At 43.0% G+C, this 22772-nt stretch overlaps 2 protein-coding genes across 2 annotated transcripts; both read right to left on the bottom strand.

Annotated features, from left to right (window-relative positions):
* Positions 1-1484: 1484 nt before the first annotated feature.
* LOC120026006 (calcium/calmodulin-dependent protein kinase kinase 2-like) lies at positions 1485-14636 on the bottom strand. Its single transcript, XM_038970782.1, has 16 exons — positions 14054-14636; positions 13450-13497; positions 9363-9416; positions 8731-8782; positions 6892-7025; positions 6662-6698; positions 6463-6484; positions 5981-6072; positions 5082-5281; positions 4904-4957; positions 4644-4717; positions 4463-4550; positions 4070-4201; positions 3369-3481; positions 2684-2737; positions 1485-1919 (listed from the first exon to the last, which is right to left on the bottom strand). The coding sequence occupies exons 1-16, from the start codon at positions 14585-14587 to the stop codon at positions 1847-1849; spliced, it is 1761 nt and encodes a 586-aa protein (XP_038826710.1). The 5' UTR covers positions 14588-14636; the 3' UTR covers positions 1485-1846.
* A 3636-nt stretch (positions 14637-18272) lies between these two features.
* LOC120026002 (small nuclear ribonucleoprotein Sm D3-like) lies at positions 18273-22488 on the bottom strand. Its single transcript, XM_038970779.1, has 4 exons — positions 22218-22488; positions 18995-19133; positions 18678-18870; positions 18273-18536 (listed from the first exon to the last, which is right to left on the bottom strand). Exons 2-4 carry the CDS (start codon positions 19118-19120, stop codon positions 18469-18471), a joined length of 387 nt encoding a protein of 128 aa, XP_038826707.1. The 5' UTR covers positions 19121-19133; positions 22218-22488; the 3' UTR covers positions 18273-18468.
* Between the last annotated feature and the right edge of the window lie 284 nt (positions 22489-22772).

Raw genomic sequence — 22772 nt, 5'->3', positions numbered from 1 at the left:
TAAAGAATAATGGGCCAATACTACAATCCAGGTGTGCAAAGCTCTTAAATGCTTACCCAGAAAGACTCAGTTGAAATCACTGCAAAAGGTGATTCTAGCATGCATTGACTGAAGGGTGTGAATACTTATGTAAATTAGCTATTTCTGTACTTCATTTTCAATACATTTGCTTACATTTTGTTTGTAAATGGGTGAGAAAAAAACGATTTAATTCATTTTTAATTCCAGCTGTATCACAACAAAATGTGGAACAAGTCAAGAGGTATGAATACTTTCTGAAGACACTGTAAGTGGTCAGCTATACAGAGACCTCCTCACTCAGATACCATCTAACAACATAGCATACATGACAGGCTGACTGAGGGTCCAGCATTGCAACAGAGTGCATAGTAAGTCTTAAAAAACACAACATACAATTCAGTGTTTTCACAAACAGCAGTGACATGCAAGAAAATGACACTTTGGTGCTGAAATAATCACTATGTGGAAGCATTCATTGTTGAATTAATGTTGTTTCAATCATATCTTATGGAATCATAAACATGTTCAGTGACTGAAGTGATCTGTACACCAACATTGTCTAACTATATGCAAAAAGGGCAAGAGGTTAAAAACACATGCCACTAGAGAACTGGGTAGATTATTCGACCACTTTGGGCTCATCTAAAAATTGAGAAAAAGCGGAGAATTTAAAAGGATTGCACTCTACTGGCAATGTCGAAGTTCTACCATCTCGTTTGTATCTTACCATATCTGATGACAACTTTATCCATGTCAAACTAATTCCAACATTTCCATAAGAGATATGTCATGCATAGATTGTACAAGAGGTCTGCAGCCGCACTAGGCTATATGCTTGGTATTAAAATGTATTTGTAAGAGCCAGTAATTGATACAATTTCACAATGACATTGCCATTCACTTGTTTAAAAAATATGATAACCATTTTCTTTTTGGTGTTCTGAAAATGAGATCTGTAAATCTATTACCATATAAAAAGAAACAAACGTGATTTTGATTTCAGCTTCAACACTGTATCATCCCCTTTGCTAAACACATATATTAGAAACATTTACTTTCATTACGTTTTTAAAAGCTCTTTACCAGTTGTAGTAACTGGGAGACATTTTACAATGAATCATTAGTGAGGACTTAATAAATAAAACAAATAGATTGTGCAGCAACAACTAATTCTATTAATGTGCAACTTATGTCGCTTCTACAATGTTTGCATTGAGAAATCAACAGACACACATGCATACTATGAATGTAGTAAACATTTTTCATCTCAATAAACCTCTCCTATACAGGTTTCCACTGAAAACATGAATGTTCCTAAACTGTCCACATTGATGAGTGGTACAGACAACCCTAAATAGTCAAGTACTCTGCTCTGCTGAAATGTGGGGGCCAGGAGTCACCCTTTGAAATGTACAACCATCCACAAACACCCCCTCCCTCCCTCCCTCCTGCCCCCATACCCCTGCATTACACGTGAGAGCCTTTTCAAATGGTGGAGAGTGTGGAGAAACACAGGTACCTAGGCTAACAGACCTGTACATCAGAGGCCTGAGACAGAGCATGCTATGCCTAGAAACATGAGCATGCATTACAGACAAGGGGTTAGTGAGTGACAATGAGGGAGCTTCCCCCAGAAGGGTGTCCAGGCTCCAGTCACGTCTCTATACAAGTCCTGGAGCTCTTCCAACAGTCCCGTCCACCTAAAAAAAAAAAAACATTGGTGGCCGCCACAGCATAAAGCAGTGAGTGAAGCGTGGGCTTGAGGGCGGACTGCAAGTCGAGTCGCTAGCATGCCCCAACCCTCACGCTTAAAAACCACACAGCATCAGGAAAGAGCCTCATCCTCTCCCACGAAGGGCAGGTCCATACTTCTCATGCCCTCCATGCTCTCTTGTTTCCTAGGAAACAGATCGGAGGAGCAGAATTGAATACAGCCATCAGTGCTAAGTACCTGTGTCAATTCTATCACTGCAGAGATGGTTAGTTAACCTCAGTTTAGCTGGGAAACTCAGTGGAACCATTTATTTGTTACATAACTGGAGAGAGCAAGCAGAGGGAACTTAGCAAGCTGTTAGTCGAACATTCAGGTAAAATACACACACAAAAAAAACATGAAAGTAGTTCAATGGTATGTCTTTGGGCGAGGGAGGAGGCTATTGTTGTGCTGCATGCAGAGGAATCAGAAACCCATGTATTTTTATTTTTACCAGATACTTTAGACAAATTTAATTCAGGGTTTTCACAGGCAAAGTGTTTAGGCTACAATTCTGTAGTGCTTGGCCAAGGATTGAGTCAGGCTGGTTGACCTTGATCATGTTATGAAGTTCATTACAATCAGAGTTTAGATAATGAGATTCTAAGTTGACGGTTTGTGCTCATTGCTGTACAGTACACACTTGGCCAAAAACACCTACATTTGCGCTCGGTAGTAGGCAACCCCACTTCATAACAGATACTAGCAGCAAGAGGTTCCCAGACATGGCTTCAAGTACCCCTGTGTATTGACTATAATTATTTAATAGACTCCATGTTAAACTGTTACACAGGAGCACTTGACAAACTAACACCATTCATGCCTATGGACTTAAGTGTGTTTCATATTACTTAAATAGTACTGAGATAGATAGGCAGGCAAGGCCGTGGCAGGCCCATAGTCCTTTACCTTCTTTGGTTACTATGAATGTAGCAGTATCTCACATTGGCCATTCTCCCTTTGCTGGTGGGCAGGAGAGGGGGGAGACAGATTAAGAGGCTGCCACAGCAAGTGCCGGCAAGCATATCATTGGTCGCGCAGGGAGAGAAGAAATCTTAACACCCTTTATGTAACATCCTACTTTTATTGAATGAGAATAAAAAGGAGCATCATTTTGCAAGATCAGATTAGTTAGGAATGTTGCCCATGTACAAAAAAGCCCGTAGCAGAGCTTCTCCAGAGTTATATGAAGCTACATGACATTTATTAAAAACCTTCAACTGCTTTTCAGAGTTAGGGGGAATTCCTTTTCAATTCCAGTCCATTCAAGAAGTACATTGAAATTCCAATTCTCTTCAATGCTTTTCAATGAGGAACATTTGGAATTGGAATTTGGTTTACTTCCTGAATAGACAGGTTTGAAATGGAATTGACCCCAACCCTGCTGCTTTTAGAGTTGCAGAATTCTGGTAACTTTCCCCAAATTCCAAGGTTTTCCAGAAAAAGCAGAAAATCCAGAATCTTCCAACCAGGATTTCTGGAAAAACGGGGAATTTGGGGAAAGTTAACGGAATTTTGCAACCCTAACTGCTTTTAAAATACTTTTCATCCACTGCCTAGAGAGCAGTGTGAAAGGCCTAAGTGGGGGACTTACGTCAGCATGTGTCCCGGTGCAGACAGACTGGTGCCTCTGTCCTCGGTCCTCTGACGGCCCCAGTCAAAGGGGTTCCCAAAGGAGCGCTTCCTCAGCATGGTCCTCACCAGGATCTACAGACACAGACATCAGTGATCTGACCACACAACTCTGAGTGATATTGTATTGTGTCAGTGGCTTTGTAGGGGGACAACATCAGATTTCAGACTGTATTATGTCGTGGGCTTTTTGAAAGGGCTATACCATAGAGTTAAGAATGAATCACGTCACAGGGTGGCTATGAGCAGATCATTTATTGTCCATAGTCCTACTTTCACTTTTCTTGGTTATAGTTCAAACAAAGTATTTTATTAGTTAGATATTTAGCAACACTTCATATCAAGTTGCACTCATGCCATAATAACTCTATAACTTCTTTGGTAACAACAGTTTAATTACCGAACTGTACGACAGTAAGGTAGATGAAATAATCAAAGAGCTAAAAGGAAACTGAACATACTAAACCAATAATTGAACATTCGTAACAAGGTATCTTTTGTGAACTGCAAAGTATGACCTCATGTCCCAGGACAGCAAGAAACTGCCTGCTGTAAAATGAGCCCGAGTGTGAGTTCTGAGCCATTAATCCAGTGCTATCATGTCTAATCTAGTGTTAAAGGCAGGGCAGTGTGGCCTGTGTGTGTCCTCCTCCCACCACTCACCACAGTGGCCAGACTGGGGATGTGTTTGACAGAGTTCTCCACCTCCTCCTCGGTCACCTCAATCAGCATGCAGCAGTTATCATCCTCCAGAGGGAGGGGTTCAGCTCCGCGCCTCGTCACCCACGGGTGCACCTGGGAGGAGCAGAGACAATCTCAACATCATGTAAGCACACACATACACACAAATGTATTAATCCAGAATAAATTAATGGATTTCTGAAACATTGCTTGAGATTACTTACTTCGACACACACACACACACACACACACACACACACACACACACACACACACACACACACACACACACACACACACACACACACACACACACACACACACACACACACACACACACCATAAACATATTAAGAAAATCACAAAGAAGCAAACCTTAATCTGTGGTATTGATATCCTGCTCTCTGGATTCTTGTCCAGCATCTTCAGTAGCAGATCTTTCAGATCGTCAGATATGTCTGCACTGTAGGGCCACAACAAGAGGAGGACTTATGCTTATGGTTATCTATTTGGAATGGATCATATTACTCCCAGTAGAGTTGAATGGAGTACTCACTGCTCTGGCAGCTCCACTGGCTGGGTCTTGATCTTCTGATGAAGACTAAGGATGCGTTCATCCATAAAGGGACACTGTTGATGTGAGTAAAATTACAGTCAACTCAGTTGTCAAAAGTGAACATGTGAGGTGAACAATGATGTATCAAAATGTAAACGTTAAACTGTTCAGTATCAGTGTTAAACCTGACCTTGCATTATGCGATGTGGATTGTGAGGTTATATGTACATCACAGTTAAGGAAAAAGGTTAGAGGTTTACCACTCCAAACACGAAACAATAGAGCGTCACTCCCATGGCCCAAATATCCAATGCCTACAAGAAGAAACAGAAATTGACTTAAACCCATATCATTAAATTGTCCCATACGAGTTGCCCTATGGGAATTCCAGAGGAAAATATTTAATTTCCAAAGAGCCTTCCAGGGGGTGACATTCACCTTGCCAGAGAAGTTCTTCCTGGTCTCGGAGATGGTCTCTGGGGCAAGGAAGGCGGGCGTGCCCACCGTGCTGGTCAGAAGGGCGTCTGCCCCCTCAAACTGGTTACTGACCCCAAAGTCAGCGATCTTAATATGACCGTCCTCCCCAACTAGGAGGTTCGAGGGCTTGATGTCCCGGTGGATGATCCTCTGGTAATGCACTGTAAAACCACAACAACACATGTAACCGGTGTCACTGTGCTGCTAACAGTATCGCTTCCTTCACTGTCCCTGTCCATGGCTCGAACTAGTTACTCTCTGCTCGCAAACACCTGTAAACGCCTGATTGACAGCATACAAACCATTTGTGCCACTGAAAAGGATCCGATTTAATGCCGCAATTAGCAACATTTCAAGCTATGGGTGAGTTTATTTTGTACGATCTCAATCTGTTACACACGCCTTAGTATAATACATCCTGATCATACAGGTACATAACGATTCTTACCTTGTCTGTTAGTGAAGGGAGGTTGACTAAGTAGTATAAGGGAGAGGGAGAGAGGTTTTGAGTGCTGCTTCTAGTGCCCATACAGTGCATCTCCCTGCCTCCACATCTCTGTCTGTACTGCTCTGGTAGAATACAGAGCTAGTGGTAAGTCTTGGGGTGCATCCCAAACGGACCAATTTTCCCTATATAGCGCACTACTTTGACCAGAGCACCATAGGCTCTGGTCAAAAGAAAATGTAATGTAAAGTCTCTGGTCAAAAGTAGTGCACTTATAGGGAATATGGTCCTGTTTGAGTGCAATAATGCCTCTAAAAGCCACTGAGATGATGTGCGTCGGGGAAAGGAGGCAGTGGGCGTCTAAAGAGAGGTAGAGAACAGACAGTTCTGAGATTAGAGAAGAGAACCCACTCACAGAACTCAATCCCCCTGAGCAGGTCTTGGAAGTAGAACCGTGCCTGGTCTTCATTCAGCGGCTTGTCCGTGGGCATCTCCTCCATCACAGCCCTACGCAGGTAAACATACCCACAGACAGACACACACACACAGAGAGAGCGTTACAGTAGGGCACTGTAAAATCTGCGATGCAGAGAACGCGGACGGAATCACGCTATCCAGACATTAAAACGGAATTCAACAATGTTAAAAACATTTATTGAGTATACTAGAGAAACAACTAAATGTATTGAACATGAAATCAACTAAATGTATTGAACATGAAATCAACTAAATGTATTGAACATGAAAACTGGGAAAAACTGAAACCTAGAAAGAGAACTGAATTTTGGGAATCAGGCAACAACAAAAAATACAGATTTTATAGGGCCCTATGTCAGTGCTTCAGAGATTGGGCTCATTCCAACTTGTAATGATTACAGTAAAAAAAACTTAACTTACCCCTGTTTGACCAGCTCAAACACTGTGAACAGAACAAAGATGCCATCATTACTACAACATCATCATCAACAACGCTATTTATAATAGCTTCGGGAAATAATTTAACTTGTGTGTAGGTCTGATTAGGACGTGAGTGGGACGTGTGTGTGTGTGCGCACATGCGGATTGCCAGGCAGAGAGAGAATCAGGCCAATCTTACCCATGTACAGATGGTCCTCACCAGGGTCATCCAGAACCTGGCAGGAGAAGAAAGCAGGTGAGAGGAACACTACTAGCAGTCTGTGGTAAACACAAGTAAACTTGCAATCACTGACAGGGTCGAGGACACAGTGCAGACTACGCAATCTCAATGGTATTGTATTATGTATTGGCAGTACACAAAGAGCTTGAGTTAAGAGGACCAACGCCATCCAAATTGCAGAGTCTCACCTCTACCAGTTTCACTACATTGGGATGGTCCAGCTTTTTCAGGATGGCAATCTCCTGGTAGACCCGTTCCAGGGGTCCTTTGGGCTGAGGGAGGCCTTCAGGGGCTGCTTTGGCGCCTCGGGGTGGCGGTCTCCCTGCAGGTGGACAGGAGCAAAGAGAGTGTAGTGGGCTTGTTAGTCTACAGCAGCAGAATCCCAAAGTAGTGTACTACCTAGTAGAGCTGGACGATATGGACAAAAAGTCATATTGTGATAAATGTAACTACACTGAACCAAAATATAAAACGCAACATGAAACAATTTCAAAGATTTTACATTTACAGTTCATATAACAAAATCAGTAAATTTAAATAAATTCATTAGGCCCTAATTTATGGATTTCACAGATATGCATCAGTTGGTCAGACACCTTAAAAAAAAGTGGGGGCGTAGATCAGAAAACCAGTCAGTATCTGGTGTGACCACCATTTGCTTTATGCAGCGTGACACATCTTCGCATGGAGTTGATCAGGCTGTTGATTGTGGTCTGTGTAATGTTGTACCACTCTTCAATGGCTGTGTGAAGTTGCTGCATATTGTCGGGAACTGAAACACACTGTCATACACGTCGATCCAGGGCATCCCAAACGGGCTCAATGGGTGACATGTCTGGTGAGTATGCAGGTCTTGGAAGGGGACATTTTGGGACATTTTCAGCGCATTATAACGCTGAAACATGAGGGGGTGGCAGCGGATGAATGGCACGACAATGGGCCTCAGGATCTCGTCACAGTATCTATGTGCATTCAAATAGCCATAGATATAATGCAATTGTGTTTGTTGTCCGTATCTTATGCCTGCCCATACCATAACCCCACCCCCATCATGGGGTACTTTGTTCATATCAGCAAACCGCTTGCTCACACGATGCCATACATGTTGTCTGCCATCTGCCCAGTACAGCTGAAACCGGGATTAATCTGTGAAGAGCACACTTCTCCAGCGTGCCAGTAGCCATCAAAGGTGAGCATTTGCCCAGTAAAGTCAGTTTACGATGCTGATCTGCAGTCAGGTCAAGAACCTGGTGAGGACAATGTACACATGAATTGGACTGTTGTACACACAGACAATGTACACACAGATGAGTTTCCCTGAGAAGGTTTCTGACAGTTTGTGCCTGGGTCGTTGGTCTCAGACGATCCCACAGGGGAAGAATCCAGATGTGGAGGTCCTGGGCTGGCATGGTTACACATGGTCTGCGGTTGTGAGGCCGGTTGGATGTACTGCCAAATTCTCTAAAAGTACGTTGGAGGCGGCTTATGGTACCTCTTTGTGCATACTGCACTATAGGCTATATTATTCACCATTTGAGGACGTGGGAACTCAAAACCCTTAGCAAGAATGCTAACTCTAAATATGATATTTTTGCTATATAGCCATGTAGGCTAATTAATGAATCTATCAGTAAATGTAGGCTAATGACCTACAAAAACTTTCCAGCGCTAGGCCTAGACTACTTGATGAACAACAAGATCTCATGGTTTTACCAATTTGACTTCGGATTCTGATGTTTATCCACATTTCTCCAAACGTCAAATTTCAAAGTGTTTTTGACACCCTGGGTTGCTTCTGCTGCTCTGTATCTTTCCAGACAGATACTTTCAAAGCAGGAATCAACATAATGCATAGGTTTTAGAACAATCTACATGAACGTTGTGTAGCAAAATCACAGAAAACTACTCACGTACGGAAAATGCTTCGGTAAGAGGAAGGCAATGTTGGTAATTTTGCGTTTATTGTCCAAGAACGAGGCTATGTACTCCCCGATGGATTGCCTATCTGCCCTAGGCTCTGTACTTACGTGGGAAACCTGCCTGCCTCATCAGCCTCTTCTTGGACAGCACTTTCATTGCCTGGAGGGAGGGAGGAGGAGAGAAGTCTGACATCAAAGTATGGAGAGAGGTACAGTAAAAAGAAGTGTAGTTACATGCTTCTCTGGATAGAGGAAGGAGTAGATGTGAAACATTACCCTACTTTTACACAATACAAGAAACACATTACAGAACTACAGAACAACCAATTGCCTCTGTTATGCTTCACATACTGTCACATCTCATAGCGATAGGGTTGTCATGATAACAGTATCGCGATACTACAATACTGGATTTTACATGGCAAAAAGGTAGACACAAAGCAAACTAAACTTTTTGGTCCTTTAAAAAACCTACTGTATGTAACATATTGTGTAAAATAGCTTGGAAAATAATCATGTGATCTGCGTGAAAACATAAGGCTGCTTGTTTCTAACAGTAGGGCTGTTTTCCTCAAGAAGATTTGGGCCGCTTCATGTTTTGTTTCTTTGCCACGATACCTCTGAGTATGGCGATAATGGTATCGTGACAAGAGCGATCAGTCCTAATGATGACAGTGCGAGAGAGTGAGTGTGTGTGTGTGTGGTGTGTGTGTGTGTGTACGGTGGCCAGCAGGACTCACATAGTAGGTGTTGTCATCTTCATTGTAGGCCAGCTTGACAACACCATATGAGCCCTTGTCAGAGAACAGGAGAACAGTTAGACAGAGTGTGACATTCAGCAGCTGTCAATCATCCACACAAATAAAAACTACAAACACGGATGCACACACACACAGAATAGCTATCCCAAGTTGACCCATCGGAAATGTATGGACTGAGTACTCTCAATGAGGAGCAGCTTCAAAATCAACAGTCCAATTCAAATCTACCCACCCACATCTTAGATTTGTGCCTAATTAGTGCAACACAATCTAGTTTGTCTATCAAGCTTCTCTACCCACCCACATATACAGAGCTTAGCCAAATTAGTTGGAAAGTCTATTCCTTCACACACACACACACACACACGTGCAGGTCCCAGCTGGGAGAACAGATTGGAGCTACAGCAGGAAGCCCATCCCAGACTAGAGATGAGGTGATAGCAGGACACAACTCTCTCCAACTCCATCCTGACAGGCTCCCATTGTCTACTACTCCACACAGAACAGAACAGACCCACTCAGCGCCATGCACACTACTCAAGGAGAGGACAGAAGACTAGGGCTATTTATACCAGCCTCTCATGCTCCTCTAACTCTCCCTGGGCCGGGGATTTTCAGGGAATTTGAAATGAGGACAAGGCTGGCAAGGAGAACTGAGAATGATGGCAACTGCCCCTTAATGATCCTCCATCTTTTTAACATGCACAGTGGGAAATAGATAGAGGAATGGGGACTTCTTCAAAATAAAATCAAAACGGATAGAAATGGGGACTCTTTTATTCCAACAGCCACTAAGAACAGTTTGCAGTTCTCCCAGGGTCAGTTCGGTGAGTTGAAACAGGAGAACGGCAAGATGACAGTAATCTGAAAGTGATTGAGAGAGGACATCAGTTCTGTGTGTGAATCCATGATAAAAATGACAGATAATCTGATTTATATCTCGAGGGACAATCAAGGCAGAACAACATGGTTATGGACGGAATTGCAGAATCTCCACATGAGACCTGGAGGGCGTCGGAGGACAAAGTGAGGGAAATGATCTCTGAGAAATTGAAGATGGACAACAGGAAGATTAAGGTGGAGCGCGCCCACAGGACTGGAAAACCCACCACCGGCCAAGGTGATAGGCCCAGGCTGATAGTGGTCAAGTTCCTGAGGTTCAAGGACAAGGTAGCTGTTCTGGACAGAGCCAAGAACTTGAAAGGAATGTATATCTTCCTCATTGAGGACTATCCTGAAGCTGTGCACCAGAAGAGGAAAGAACTGATCCCAGCCATGAAAGCTGCCAGAGCCCGTGGGGACATTGCTTACATCCGCTACGACAGGCTCATTGTCCACCCTCCCTCCCAGAAGCCTGGAAGGGATGAGAGAGCCAAGCCTATGGGTTCATAGCTTCAACCCCGCAGCACGTGCACGTGCGTGTGCACGTACCCACCCACCCACAGATTAATGGACTGCTGAATGTACATTTTTTCTCTTGCTTTGTCTGCTCTTTTCAGTATTATGTCTATATCCGATAATCTACACAGGAAAGGGCTGAAAATAGCCCATATTAATATATGTAGCCTTAGCAATATTGTTCATTAAATCAATAACTAGCTAACATCAGATAACCTTCATATGTTAGCCATTTCTGAGAATCACTTGGATAATTCATTTGATGATACAGCAGTAGCAATACAAGGATATAACATTTATAGAAGAGACAGAAATGCTTATGGGGGAGGTGTTGCTGTATATATTCAGAGCCATATCCCTGTAATGCTTAGAGAAGATCTTATGTCAAGTGTTATTGAAGTGTTGTGGTTGCAGGTTCACTTGGCACATCTAAAGCCTTTTCTTTTGGGGTGTTGCTATAGGCCACCAAGTGCTAACAGTCAGTATCTAAATAATATGTGGGAAATGCTTGATACTGTACAGTATGTGATGCAAACAGAGAGGTCTACTTTCTTGGGGATGATGGAAAAAAACTTGATGGAAAAAAACTTGAGTACTTTAAATGAAATTATGGGCAGAAAGACACATTCAACTCCATCTTTCATCAAATCAGATGGCTTATTCATCACAAAACCATTTGATGTTGCCAATTATTTTAATGATTACTTTATTGGCAAAGTGGGCAAACTTAGGCAGGAAATGCCAACAACGAACAGTGAGCCACCACATTCATGCATAAAAAAACAAATAATGAAAGAAAACCATTGCAAGTTTGAATTTTGTAAAGTTAGTGTGGGAAAGGTGGAAAAATGATGGTTATCGATCAATAATGACAAACCTCCTGGCATTGACAACTTAGATGGAAAGCTACTGAGGATGGTAGCTGACTCTATAGCCACTCCTATTGGTCATATCTTTAATCTGAGCCTAGAGGAAAGTCTTTGTCCTCAGGCCTGGACAGAAGCCAAAGTAATTCCACTACTTTAATGGTTCTAATAGCAGACCAGAAGCTTGCTGCCAGCTCTTAGCAAACTGTTGGAAAAAATTGTGTTTGAACAAATAAAATGTTATATCACTGTAAAAAAAATTAACAACAGACTTTCAGCATGCTTATAGAGAAGGGCACTCAACACGTACTGCACTGACACAAGTGACTGATGCTTGGTTGAAAGAAATTGATAGTAAGAAGATTGTGGGAGCTGTATTGTTAGATTTCAGTGCAGCCTTTGATACTAATGACCATAACCTGTTGTTGAAAAAACGTATGTGTTGTGGCTTTTCACCCTCTGCCATATCGTGGATTCAGAGCTATCTATCTAATGGAACTCAAAGGGTTTTCTTTAATGGAAGCTTCTCTAATGTCAAATATGTAAAGTGTGGTGTACCGCAGGGCAGCTCTCTAGGCCCTCTACTCTTTTCTATTTTTACCAATGACTTGCCACTGGCATTAAACAAAGCATGTGTGTCCATGTATGCTGATGATTCAAACATATACACATCAGCAACCACAGCTAATGAAGTCACTGAAACCCTTAACAAAGAGTTGCAGTCTGTTTTGGAATGGGTGGACAGTAATACACTGGTCCTGAACATCTCTAAAACTAAGAGCATTGTATTTGGTACAAATCATTCCTTAAGTTCTAGACTTCAGCTGAATCTGGTAATGAATGGTGTGGCTGTTGAACAAGTTGAGACTAAATTACTTTAAGTTCTGCAGGCTCTAGTTTAGGCTAATCTTGATTATTGTCCAGTCGTGTGGTCCAGTGCTGCAAGGAAATACCTAGTTAAGCTGCAGCTGGCCCAGAACAGAGAGGCACGTTTTGCTCTTAATTGTAATCAGAGGGCTGATATAAATACTATACATGCCAGTCTCTCTTTGCTAAGAGTTGAGGAGAGACTGACTGCATCACTTCTTTTTATAAGAAACATTAATGTGTTGAAAATCCCAAATTGTTTGCATAGTCAACTTACACACAGCTCTGACACACACACTTATCCCACCAGACATACCACCAGGGGTCTTTTCACAATTCCCAAACCAGAAGAAATTCAAGAAAGCGTACAGTATTATATAGAGCCCTTATTGCATGGAATTTCATTCCATCTCATATTGCTCAAATAAACAGCACACCCAGTTTCAAAAAACAGATAAAGCAACACGTCGCGGCACAACGCCTCTCCCCTATTTGACCTAGATAGTTTGTGTGTATGCATTGATATGTAGGCTACGTGTGCAATTTAAAAAAATGTATGTAGTTCTGTCCTTGAGCTGTTCTTGTCTATTGATGATCTGTATTATGTCATTCTGTATTATCTTTCATGTTTTGTGTGGACCCCAGGAAGAGTAGCTACTGCTTTTACAACAGCTAATGGGGATCCTAATAAAATACCAAATACCAAAAAATACCAATACCAACAGATAGTCTGGTTCCTTGAGTATACAGCATATTGCACTTCCACTTTAAATGTGTAGCTTCAGTATGGCAATTTTAATGAATTCTATTGTGTAGTTTCTGTGTTTTCGTGTTTTATGTACCGTCTTTTTAAGCACATGACCAAATGAATTTCCCCCTGGTGGTATAATAAAGTTGATCTGAATCTGAAGTGCTTTGAAGAGCGACGACAGTACCTTTCCGATTTCATCTTTGAGCTTGTACTGGTTGAGCTGCACGCAGTCCTTTGAGAGAGAGAAAAAAAAGAAATTGGCTGACTAATGCATTTTTCTTGGTCTGCAACAATCATCACATTAAGTATAGCATTAGCAGAACCAACAATCCATGTAAAAGCAATGTGCTGACCAACACAACCTTCATTATGGACAACCTTGGAAAACAAACTACCAAAAGTCAGCATGACTAAACATACAAAATTGAAGTCTGTACAAACCATCAGTAATGGGATCTGCTAGTTTATATCGAGTCAAGTATAGAAGTGTTCAAGGAGCAGGGTAACAACCTAGCTAGAGACCATAGGGTGCAATTTGGGATACATATCATCTCTACATGGAGTCTACTAGACTATGCTTCTGAGATCTAATGGGGAGTGAGCTGGCATCTAATGAGACCATGGACCTTACCTTCATATAGAATCAACCTTTATACCAGTATGCTGCTTCATTTACCACTGGGGACAAATGCACATGTTCAGCTGATGTGCGTTCATAGAATTTGGCTAATACAAAAATGGTGTTTTATTAAAAACACCAAGTGGGAGGGTAAAAGGCCGTAGCCTACCTGCAGGTCAGTGATGGAGACGCGGTGAGACTCCACGGTGGGTCTACGGGGCAGCCGGGGGGAGGAGTGGGGCGAGGTGATGGGCGAGTAGGGAAGCGAGGGGTAGATGAAGCGGCCGTTGAGCCCTGGGGAGCCGCAGGGAGACGAGGCCGTCTGGGAGCGCTCCTGCAGGGACAGCTTCCTGTCCGACAGGTTTAGTCTTCCCCGGTGCTCCTGGGGCTTGGGGAACAGGGCCACGGGGCGGCCCACAGCGTGGGACAGCTGGTCGCAGGAGGGGGTTCTGAAGAGGGGTGCGCCAGGCTCAGGGGTCTCGGAGCTGTCCATGTCCTCCACCTCCTCACCCCCCTTGGGCTCGTACTCGGTCACCACAATGAGGGACTCCATGTAGTCTGGGACAGGGTGGGGGTGAGGGTTCATCGTTGGGGCAAGGCCGCTGCACAGCAGGGGCTGTGTGTGAGTGTGTGTGGGCAGGGGGGCATGGCCACAGGGCGACGGGGCCTCAGGAGAGGGCCAGGAGGAAACACACGGAAACATTACGTAGACTGTCCCCAGAGCCTATTGGCCACTGCTCCATCAGTGGTCTACCTCAGGAGAGCAGACAGCTAAGAGAAAACACACAATAAAATGATATTTCACCTTTCAACACAGAGAACTTTAGGGATGAAAAACATATATAATAATGTCTGAAATTTAGGCTATCAGTTACAACACAGGTCTGTCGACAGACATAGAGCCTAGGTCCTGACCTTGTTCATGGGCAAAATAGCAAGATGAGCCAGACCCCCCTGGAATTCCAACCTGCAACAACTTTTTAGCTCTTTCAACTCAAAACATGTTGAGGTGCCAACAAACAAATCCTAGGAAAATGATGCTAACACAGAGCAAGTTCATAACTTGAGAACCAATCAACCAACACCTGTATGCACTTAGGCTAGGCTACGACATTACTAGCATACAGTTTCTCCATGTGCTAACAACTCCAAATATGGCTGGAATCAGAAACAACATCTCTGAACAGTTGGACTCATTCAAGCCTCCATAAGGGGTTTGGTTATCTATTCTAGCCAACCAAGGTTGTTAACCTCTATCTCAAGTACCCCCCCCCCCCCCCCCCCCCCCCATATCTTAGCCCATTATCTGTTCTGATGTTGACTCTGCCTTTCAGGGGTGTGGGAGCTGAGTGTGCCACATAGATAGGGAAAATCAAAGCAGCCAGAATAAGATAAACACTCGTCCCCAAGTCAAGATCACAATGAGGAAAACATGTGTGGGAAGAGAAGCCCCCTCCAGGTGGCCCCCTTTCTCCTATCCATCCATCTCTCTTTACCACCACAGTCTTGGAGTACATTTATTTTGCTCTCTCCTTGACTCTTTTTCAACACTCTTTCACATTTTCTCTATTCATAAAACTCCCTCTAGCTGCCTCGCTATAATCGCTGTCTGTGTGTGTCTCCTGCTCTGCCTCTCCCTGTCCCCTCAGTCACGTCTCCCACTCAGCTTGATGTGGGTGCTCATAGCTCGTGTTGTCAGTGGTGGCTCTCTCTCTCCAGCCTTTCTCCCTGCTGTACTTCACCACTGACCCCTAGCTCATTATATCCACAAGACAGCCTCCTACTAAACACCCCCACACACACTCACTGGCAGTCTACATCTGCTGGGGGAGAGTCAACAACAAGGTAGTATGCATTTATCTTTTGATGAAGAGAAACATTTCCAGAACATGCAGTGGATTAGATAACCCTTGTGAATTTTCCTCCGTCCCTCATCACCAAGTAACAATACAATATCAAACAGGGGCCAGTTTCAACAGATCACAGAGAATAAAGGATATCAGAACCAACAATGAAGTGCCCCCTCGTTCTTTTCAGAGCAGAGTAGCACTGTAACCTCCCCTGGTGTCACAACTAAACTCTGATAGCCTGATTTAGCTTGAGGAAAGTAGAGGAACTATGTGAGACGTGGCCCAAGATGTAGGCCTAGCTAGCCTGCATAACCCACTGTGTACATTAGCCTTTCTATAATCGGAGTGCAGTCAACTACCCATGACCTACTTTGATCTCAGATGGTTGACGAGGCAGAGCTCAACACCTATTTCCACTCGCATGAGATGCTAATGCACACAGTCCGTGGTTGAGATATTCACAGACACTCCAGAGTTACATAATAACACATTTTCTTGTCCATATTCTTGTCAAGTCGGCTGAAATGGAGTCCAAAGACAACTTACTTCCTTGTTCCTAGAGATCTGAGGCTGAAACCATTACACTACACTGATTCCTCATTACACTGGATCGCTGAAGAAGCAGCTTCCAGGCCTGGAAACAAACAGATGCTACTCTGCTCCAGGTGCCACTTGCTCTTATCATAACAAAAGTCACATGATCTGACCTGGGGGGGGGGGGGGGGGGGGGGTTCAATCTGAGGACACCACTCACACAGGGCCATCTATAGCAGAGGAGTATTCTCAACATCATTATTAACAGATCAACCCTGTCACTGATCTATAGCCCGAGACCAGTTAAGCCCCTGTGAATGGCAAGAGGAATCTCCTCTCTCAAGCAGACTATAGCTGATGTGACTACTGTAATATTTATGCAGTGGGCTCAATGGGATTGACGACTAAACATCTGGGAACCCATTAGCCCTATTTCAAATATACTTGACCAAAGAGTTGTTGCAAACACTTGGCAAGTTTGGTATCATGATGTTAACTTGGTGCCTATGACGTATCGATATGGTCTGTTGACAATTGAATGGGAAGTAATTTGCATTAAATGTCAACGTTATTCTGCAAGCCCACAATTCGGTACCCAGGTGGCTCATTCCGAGGAAGATGCTTATAACCTGTACATGCACACACCAACACACAAAACAGAGAACCATGCAAGGTTCACATTCACAACAGCTTACAGAAAACGAGCAAACGTTACTGCTGTACAGGATATGTTACATAGCTAACGTTCTAGTTAATAGCTAGTTTGCTAACCCTAAAGAAGATTGCAATTTAAAATAGTTTAGCTATAGTTTAGGGTATTTATTGCTAAATAAGGTCATGGTTTAGCTAATTGCATATTTATGTAAGCGATATTAAAACGTTACATTTTCAATACACCTTGACAGATTTCCCACGTATCGTCGTATTTGGTTGTAGAGCTAACGTTAGCTAGCCAACTTAGTTAGCTTCACGAGACAGAAATATGTTGGGGGAAAAGCGACGCTCGCGCTTCACAAAAACAATCCTTCGACCCCTAACGTGATGGGTGGTAGAAATACTTACTAGCTAATCGTTGCACAAAAACTTACCTTGTCATACAGTGCAACTGTCAACGTTAATGGTGTGCCGCGCACTAGCCACTTGAGGTATGAAGTATCGCTGATGTTGCCGGTTAGCTACATAGAGAAACAGAACGGGGGTATTGTGATAGTTAGCAAAATTCCTGTTGGACCAATGCAGACACCGTGTGGCCGGTGGGTGAAATGCTGTGGGGTGATGGACCCTCTCAAACAAACGGTTGTATTATTTCCTCCTGAAGTCACAAAAGAAAATGGCTTTTCGGAGCATAACCGAAACAAACTTGCCATGGAATTGCCCTTTCTTGGCATAGGCGAATATAGCCTTGATGATTTCTGGCTCCACAATGTGGTACAAACATCGAACATCTCATGGAAACCCATTTCATGAAGCTCCCGATGAACAGTTATAGTACCGACGTTACTTCGAGGCAGGTTGTTACTCGGTAGTCAGTGTTGCAACCGAGGACAATTGATTTTTACACTGCTTCAGCACTCGCGTTCTGTGAGCTTGTGTGAGCTTGCACTCGCGTTCTGAGCAGTTGCTGCTCCTAGACGTTTCCACCTCACAATAACAGCACTTACAGTTGACCGGAGCAGCAAGTCACCGAGCTCTTCAGTAAGGCCAATTCTACTGCCAATGTTTGTCTACGGAGATTGCATGGCTGTGTTCAATTCTATAAACCTGTCATTAACAGGTGTGGCTGAAATAGCCAAATCCACTAATTTGAAGGGGTGTCCACATACTTTTTGTGTATGTGTGTAATATATATAAAACATACACACGTAAGAGTAATTTTACAACCCAGATAGCTAGGTAAAGGGTGGTCAAATATGAAAGTTCTTAAAAAAGTAATTGCATGCCAAAGCCATAGACATTAAGGGTCATATCACAATCACCCAATAAGAGACCAAAAGGCACCTCAAATAGAAGTTAGCAGACAGGGGAATTGACAATTTATTACAAATATACATTTATATATATAAAAAAAAAATTACAATGTCAAAAACATGTGTCCGTCTTGCAAAATGTAAAAGTCTGGCTAAAGAAAAAAAGTGTTCTCTTAAGAAAAAAATATTAAAAACACTACCATGCAATATTTTTTAATTAACCATTGCAGATACTATCGCCTCTTCTGGAAAATGGTTCCTCTTCCAATTCCTCCGCCACGACCCCGTCCTCTTGCAGCCACTGCAGAAAAGACAGTTAAATAAGAACAGAAGTTACCAGAGATAAAAAATATTAAGTTACTACTCATAGTCGAGTGAAAATTAGTGTTATTGACCCTCAACAATTTCCCATACTGGTATATGTAGAAGCAGTGGCACTCACCCTGGGCTTTGAGAATGGCTGCCTTCCCCCTTCCTGCTCCGGTGCCCTGGTTCTTGTTTTTCATGCTCTTTAACATAGGAGCATTCTTTAACATGTCCGGTAAAATCAGGAAGCGAATCTTGCTGCCACGGATGTAGACCTGCTCTAGTTGGGCTACACGGCCATCCCGATGAGTCACAGTGATATTGGACATCTGAAAGGAAGAGGTAAGAGTTAATATACTTCCTACACACAATTCTGTAAAAGGGACAAACAAATCCCCCACATAATAATAAAATAACTATTGCCTGAACCCTAAAGGCAGCCAGATGACACACCTGGCAGTTCATGTTGTCCTCAGCCTCAATGAGCTTGCCTCTGTACACTTCACCAGTGTTGGTCTCACAGGTCACAATGTGACCCTCTGCTTCATGCAGAATCTTGATGGGCACGCCGATGGACATATTTGCAGAGGTCCTGTAGAAACAAGGAGACAAGGTTTAGATTGACAGTGTCTCCAGAGATAGAAAACTATTTGTACCTTATTACGGGTCGGCAGGTAGCCTAGCGGTTAGAGCGTTGGGCCAGAACCCAGGTAGCCTACTATCTCAAAGACTAGTTGATAAAATGTTCATAAGAAAGAAGTGAAATGCTAATAGAATGTTTCACAATGATGTCATTAGGCAGAGCAGGCAACAGATGGCACACAGACAGCAGAGCTGGGGACAGACTGGCAGAGACAGGGAGTCTCAGGTAAGTTTGTTGAGTCTTTGTTTGGCAACATTATGAAAGGTTCTTTCTTTTTTTGACTTGTAAAATAGGGACATAATTGGAAAATGCCATGGATACCCCCACTCTCAACTTAAACTGGTGACTGAACTAAAATCTGTTTAAGGCAATGGTATTGCTGTTGTGATTGTGTAGTTTTGGGTACCGGTAGTTATGAGTATGGCAAACACCTTATTTATTTTCTAGGAGACAGACTGAGTCAGTGAGGGTGGTGAAAGAGAAAGAGCCAGGGAGAGAGACTTCAGAGGACAGTGTCACAGCCACGGCAGGACCAGGTGTCAACCTTGTTGCCAGCAGCACCAGTATAGGGGACAGTGGCACAGCATTGTCCAGTTATCTCAGTGATGGTACAAAACCATATCAGCCACACCCACAATTTATAAACCACAAACTCTTGCCAACTGAGTGTTGACGTTTCGAGATGGTTTCGCGATTTCCCCTGGCTACATTATAATCCATCAATAAAAGGAGTGTTGTATTTTCACTGTAGCCAAGGGTTTAGCCAAGGGTTTTCAAGCCAGCCATCTTTTGGCCAAAGAGCAGATGCTGCCTTCATAAGTGCAGGATTTAGGAACTGGAGAAAAGCCATTAAAATGCACAGCACATCAAAACTGCCAACCCACCGCCACTTTGTAACTGTAACAGCACACCAGCTAAATCTAATCAGTGCCCAGTTATCCAGCACGTGGGGTAAACAGCAGGAATGACAAAAGCTACCTTGCACTGTATGAGAAAGCAACGACATTGATTGAATCCATTGAGACACACCCAAGACGATTTGCTGGCAAAGCAGTGGATCACTATAGGGCAGCTTTTTTAAAAGTGTTGGATGGTGTGGAGGTTCAGTTTGGCGACCGTTTTGACCAGGACAGTCTAAACGTCCTGCAAAAGTTGGAAAGAGCGCTTCTCACGGGGGAGTTGGATGAGTCTCTAGATCAGTACCCTGCGCTGAACATAGATTCTCTTTCAGTGCAGTTGCCTCTTTCGCATCAAATACCCCTGTAGCAGCAGTGGAGAGGCAGCAGAGGTCCTCAGGAGGCTTCCAGTGGAGGTGCGGGGGTTGGTTGACCAAATTGATGTGCTGATCAGAATTTTGTCTGAAATGTACATAAAGACAGACTGGACAGTCTCGAGGGAAAATATCTGCCAGCAATGTTGGATCCATTGAAACCCGCAAACATATGTTCGGTTCTTTTGTTCAGTAGTGTGTATAGCAGTGGTTCTCAACCTTTTTTGGGTACTGGAACCCCTGCATATTTTGAGGCAAGGCAGGCAAGGTTTTGAGCGGTCCTCCACCCCCTCTATATTATATGTAAAGGTACTGGAATCCGTGTGCTGCTGAATACCTTCATTACACTTTTTTATTTCACGGACCCCTTGCAATTACACCAGGGACCCCTGTTTGAGAACCCCTGGTGTATAGTATGACATTTATTATTTTGTTTAGTAGTTTTTAGTACACTTACTAATTATTTATTTTATTTTAAATTGCATACTTTGTGACATACTTGTCCAAAGCTGTTTGGAGAGTTGAGACGCTGACTGAACAACAACTAAGTATTACTGAAGGATATTTTGGTTGATTTGTTTGGGTTATTCATTGAAGTAGTTCTCGCTTTTAGAACTGTACTTATTCTGAGTGTTTTGTTCTTGTAAAGATGTTGTAATAGACTCAGGCCAGTGGCACATTTAATGACTATATAAATGAATCAGAAAAAGTTAAATAAAAAGGTCAGTTCAGTGCGGAGACCAACTTTGTGATGGTTCTCAATGGAGATTCTTTGAGATGAGATCGCACCATGTTCATTGTATTTATGAAAACTGCACCCATAGTGCCACCTACTGGCCTTTTTTGGTATTGCTGGTTGTAAATACAAATGGCTGCATACATACTGGACTGATAAGGAACACTGCTACGAACTATTATTAGTAGTATTATAATGATTTAAACAAGTTGGGACAACCCTTCAGTTAACTACTGTACCTATCAATTATCCAGTAGTAGTAATTATGGTTCCTCAATATACATTTAACATATTACAACGTAGGCTGTATTACAGCACTACTTTTGGTGTCCCCCTCAGGAATTGCTCTTGAGAAAATTTCATGTAATTGTCCCCTCCAAAGTTGACATCAGATTTTCGCCCCTGGTGGTGGTCACAGTAATCTGAATTTCTACTTGGCCATGGAGTTCAGTTTCTTTGTCACCTCTGCTTGCTGGTTTAGGCCTGGGTTACAATTGTATTAACATTATGTGATTGAGCCTGCGCATAACTTTCACGGTGGCCTAAATTGAAAACAAACATGTTCAATTCTACTGGAAAGTGCGTATCAAGGTTAATCGCTACCGCCACAATTGAGCCAGGTGAATAAGAAAATTTTTCAATTCAAAACATTGTCACATACGTTACACCGGATAGGCGCTGTGAAATGTGTTGTTTTACAGGGTCAGCCATCGTAGTTACGGCGCCCTTGGAGCAAATGCAGGTTAAGTGTCTTGCACACATCGACAGAATTTCCACCTTGTAGATTCGGGTATTTGAACTATCGACCTTTCGTCACTGTGTTAACGCTCTAACCGCATTGCTACCTGCCTCCCAAACATATTTAAACTGCAAAATGTAGTTAGCTAGGTAGCTACATAGCTAGCTTACTCAACTGTGGCCGGGGATCTCTACTTTAGCTAACTGGCAAGGATGGGTGTGTTGGTTTGGGCTCGCTGGATAGTATAAACAATCTAGCAACTTGCTTAAAATATAGCATTGTTTTTACCTTAATTTGAAGTTGTTCTTTGTTGATTTCCGCGGTCTTCCAACTTTCAAGCTTCTGCAACGTGCGACCAATGAATCAGCGGCGAGAGTATTTCGTGCGTTTTACGACTACCCAGAATGCAACTGGAGAAAGGAAGAACTTCCGGTTAAAACATAAAGCGATGCCACATGTGACTTGTTGTCTTCCTCGATATATGATTATATATCTTACGTTTGCTAAAGAAGTTGAGGCTCCCCCACTTTTTTAGATGGAGACGACCCCTTTGTAATATGAACGTGTTTAGATAAATTAAACATACAGACAATCTGACAGGCCATTTCCTCTTGATTCCACTACAGTCACAGACAGAAGGGGAAACCCAGGCTCGTCACAGGAGCATAGCATCCGTTTACGTTTTCTCACCACCAAATATGGTCGTGAGAGGAAGTCCAGTGGGAGAGGATGGAACTAAGTGAAACTGGGCCGATATTCTGATAATTTTCTCATCGATGAAACATCTGATCTCAAAACTTTTTATGTTTCCAAAACGAAAATCTGTTACGAACAGAGTGCACT

Source organism: Salvelinus namaycush, chromosome 31 (genome assembly GCF_016432855.1).
Source record: "Salvelinus namaycush isolate Seneca chromosome 31, SaNama_1.0, whole genome shotgun sequence".
NCBI classification, from domain to species: Eukaryota; Metazoa; Chordata; class Actinopteri; order Salmoniformes; family Salmonidae; genus Salvelinus; species Salvelinus namaycush.
Note: the sequence above shows the minus strand (reverse complement) of the source record. Positions and strands in the feature narration are given on the sequence as shown.

Coding starts and splice junctions, on each gene's coding strand:
- LOC120026002 (XM_038970779.1), bottom strand. CDS start 19,120: ATGTCCATCGGCGTGCCCATCAAGATTCTGCATGAAGCAGAGGGTCAC. Junction 18,871..18,994: donor AGGACAACATGAACTGCCAG/GTGTGTCATCTG, acceptor TCTTCCTTTCAG/ATGTCCAATATCACTGTGAC. Junction 18,537..18,677: donor AGCCATTCTCAAAGCCCAGG/GTGAGTGCCACT, acceptor TCTTTTCTGCAG/TGGCTGCAAGAGGACGGGGT.
- LOC120026006 (XM_038970782.1), bottom strand. CDS start 14,587: ATGTTTCCGTGTGTTTCCTCCTGGCCCTCTCCTGAGGCCCCGTCGCCC. Junction 6,699..6,891: donor ATGTAGTGAAACTGGTAGAG/GTGAGACTCTGC, acceptor TTCTCCTGCCAG/GTTCTGGATGACCCTGGTGA. Junction 3,482..4,069: donor TCCCCAGTCTGGCCACTGTG/GTGAGTGGTGGG, acceptor CTGTGTCTGTAG/ATCCTGGTGAGGACCATGCT.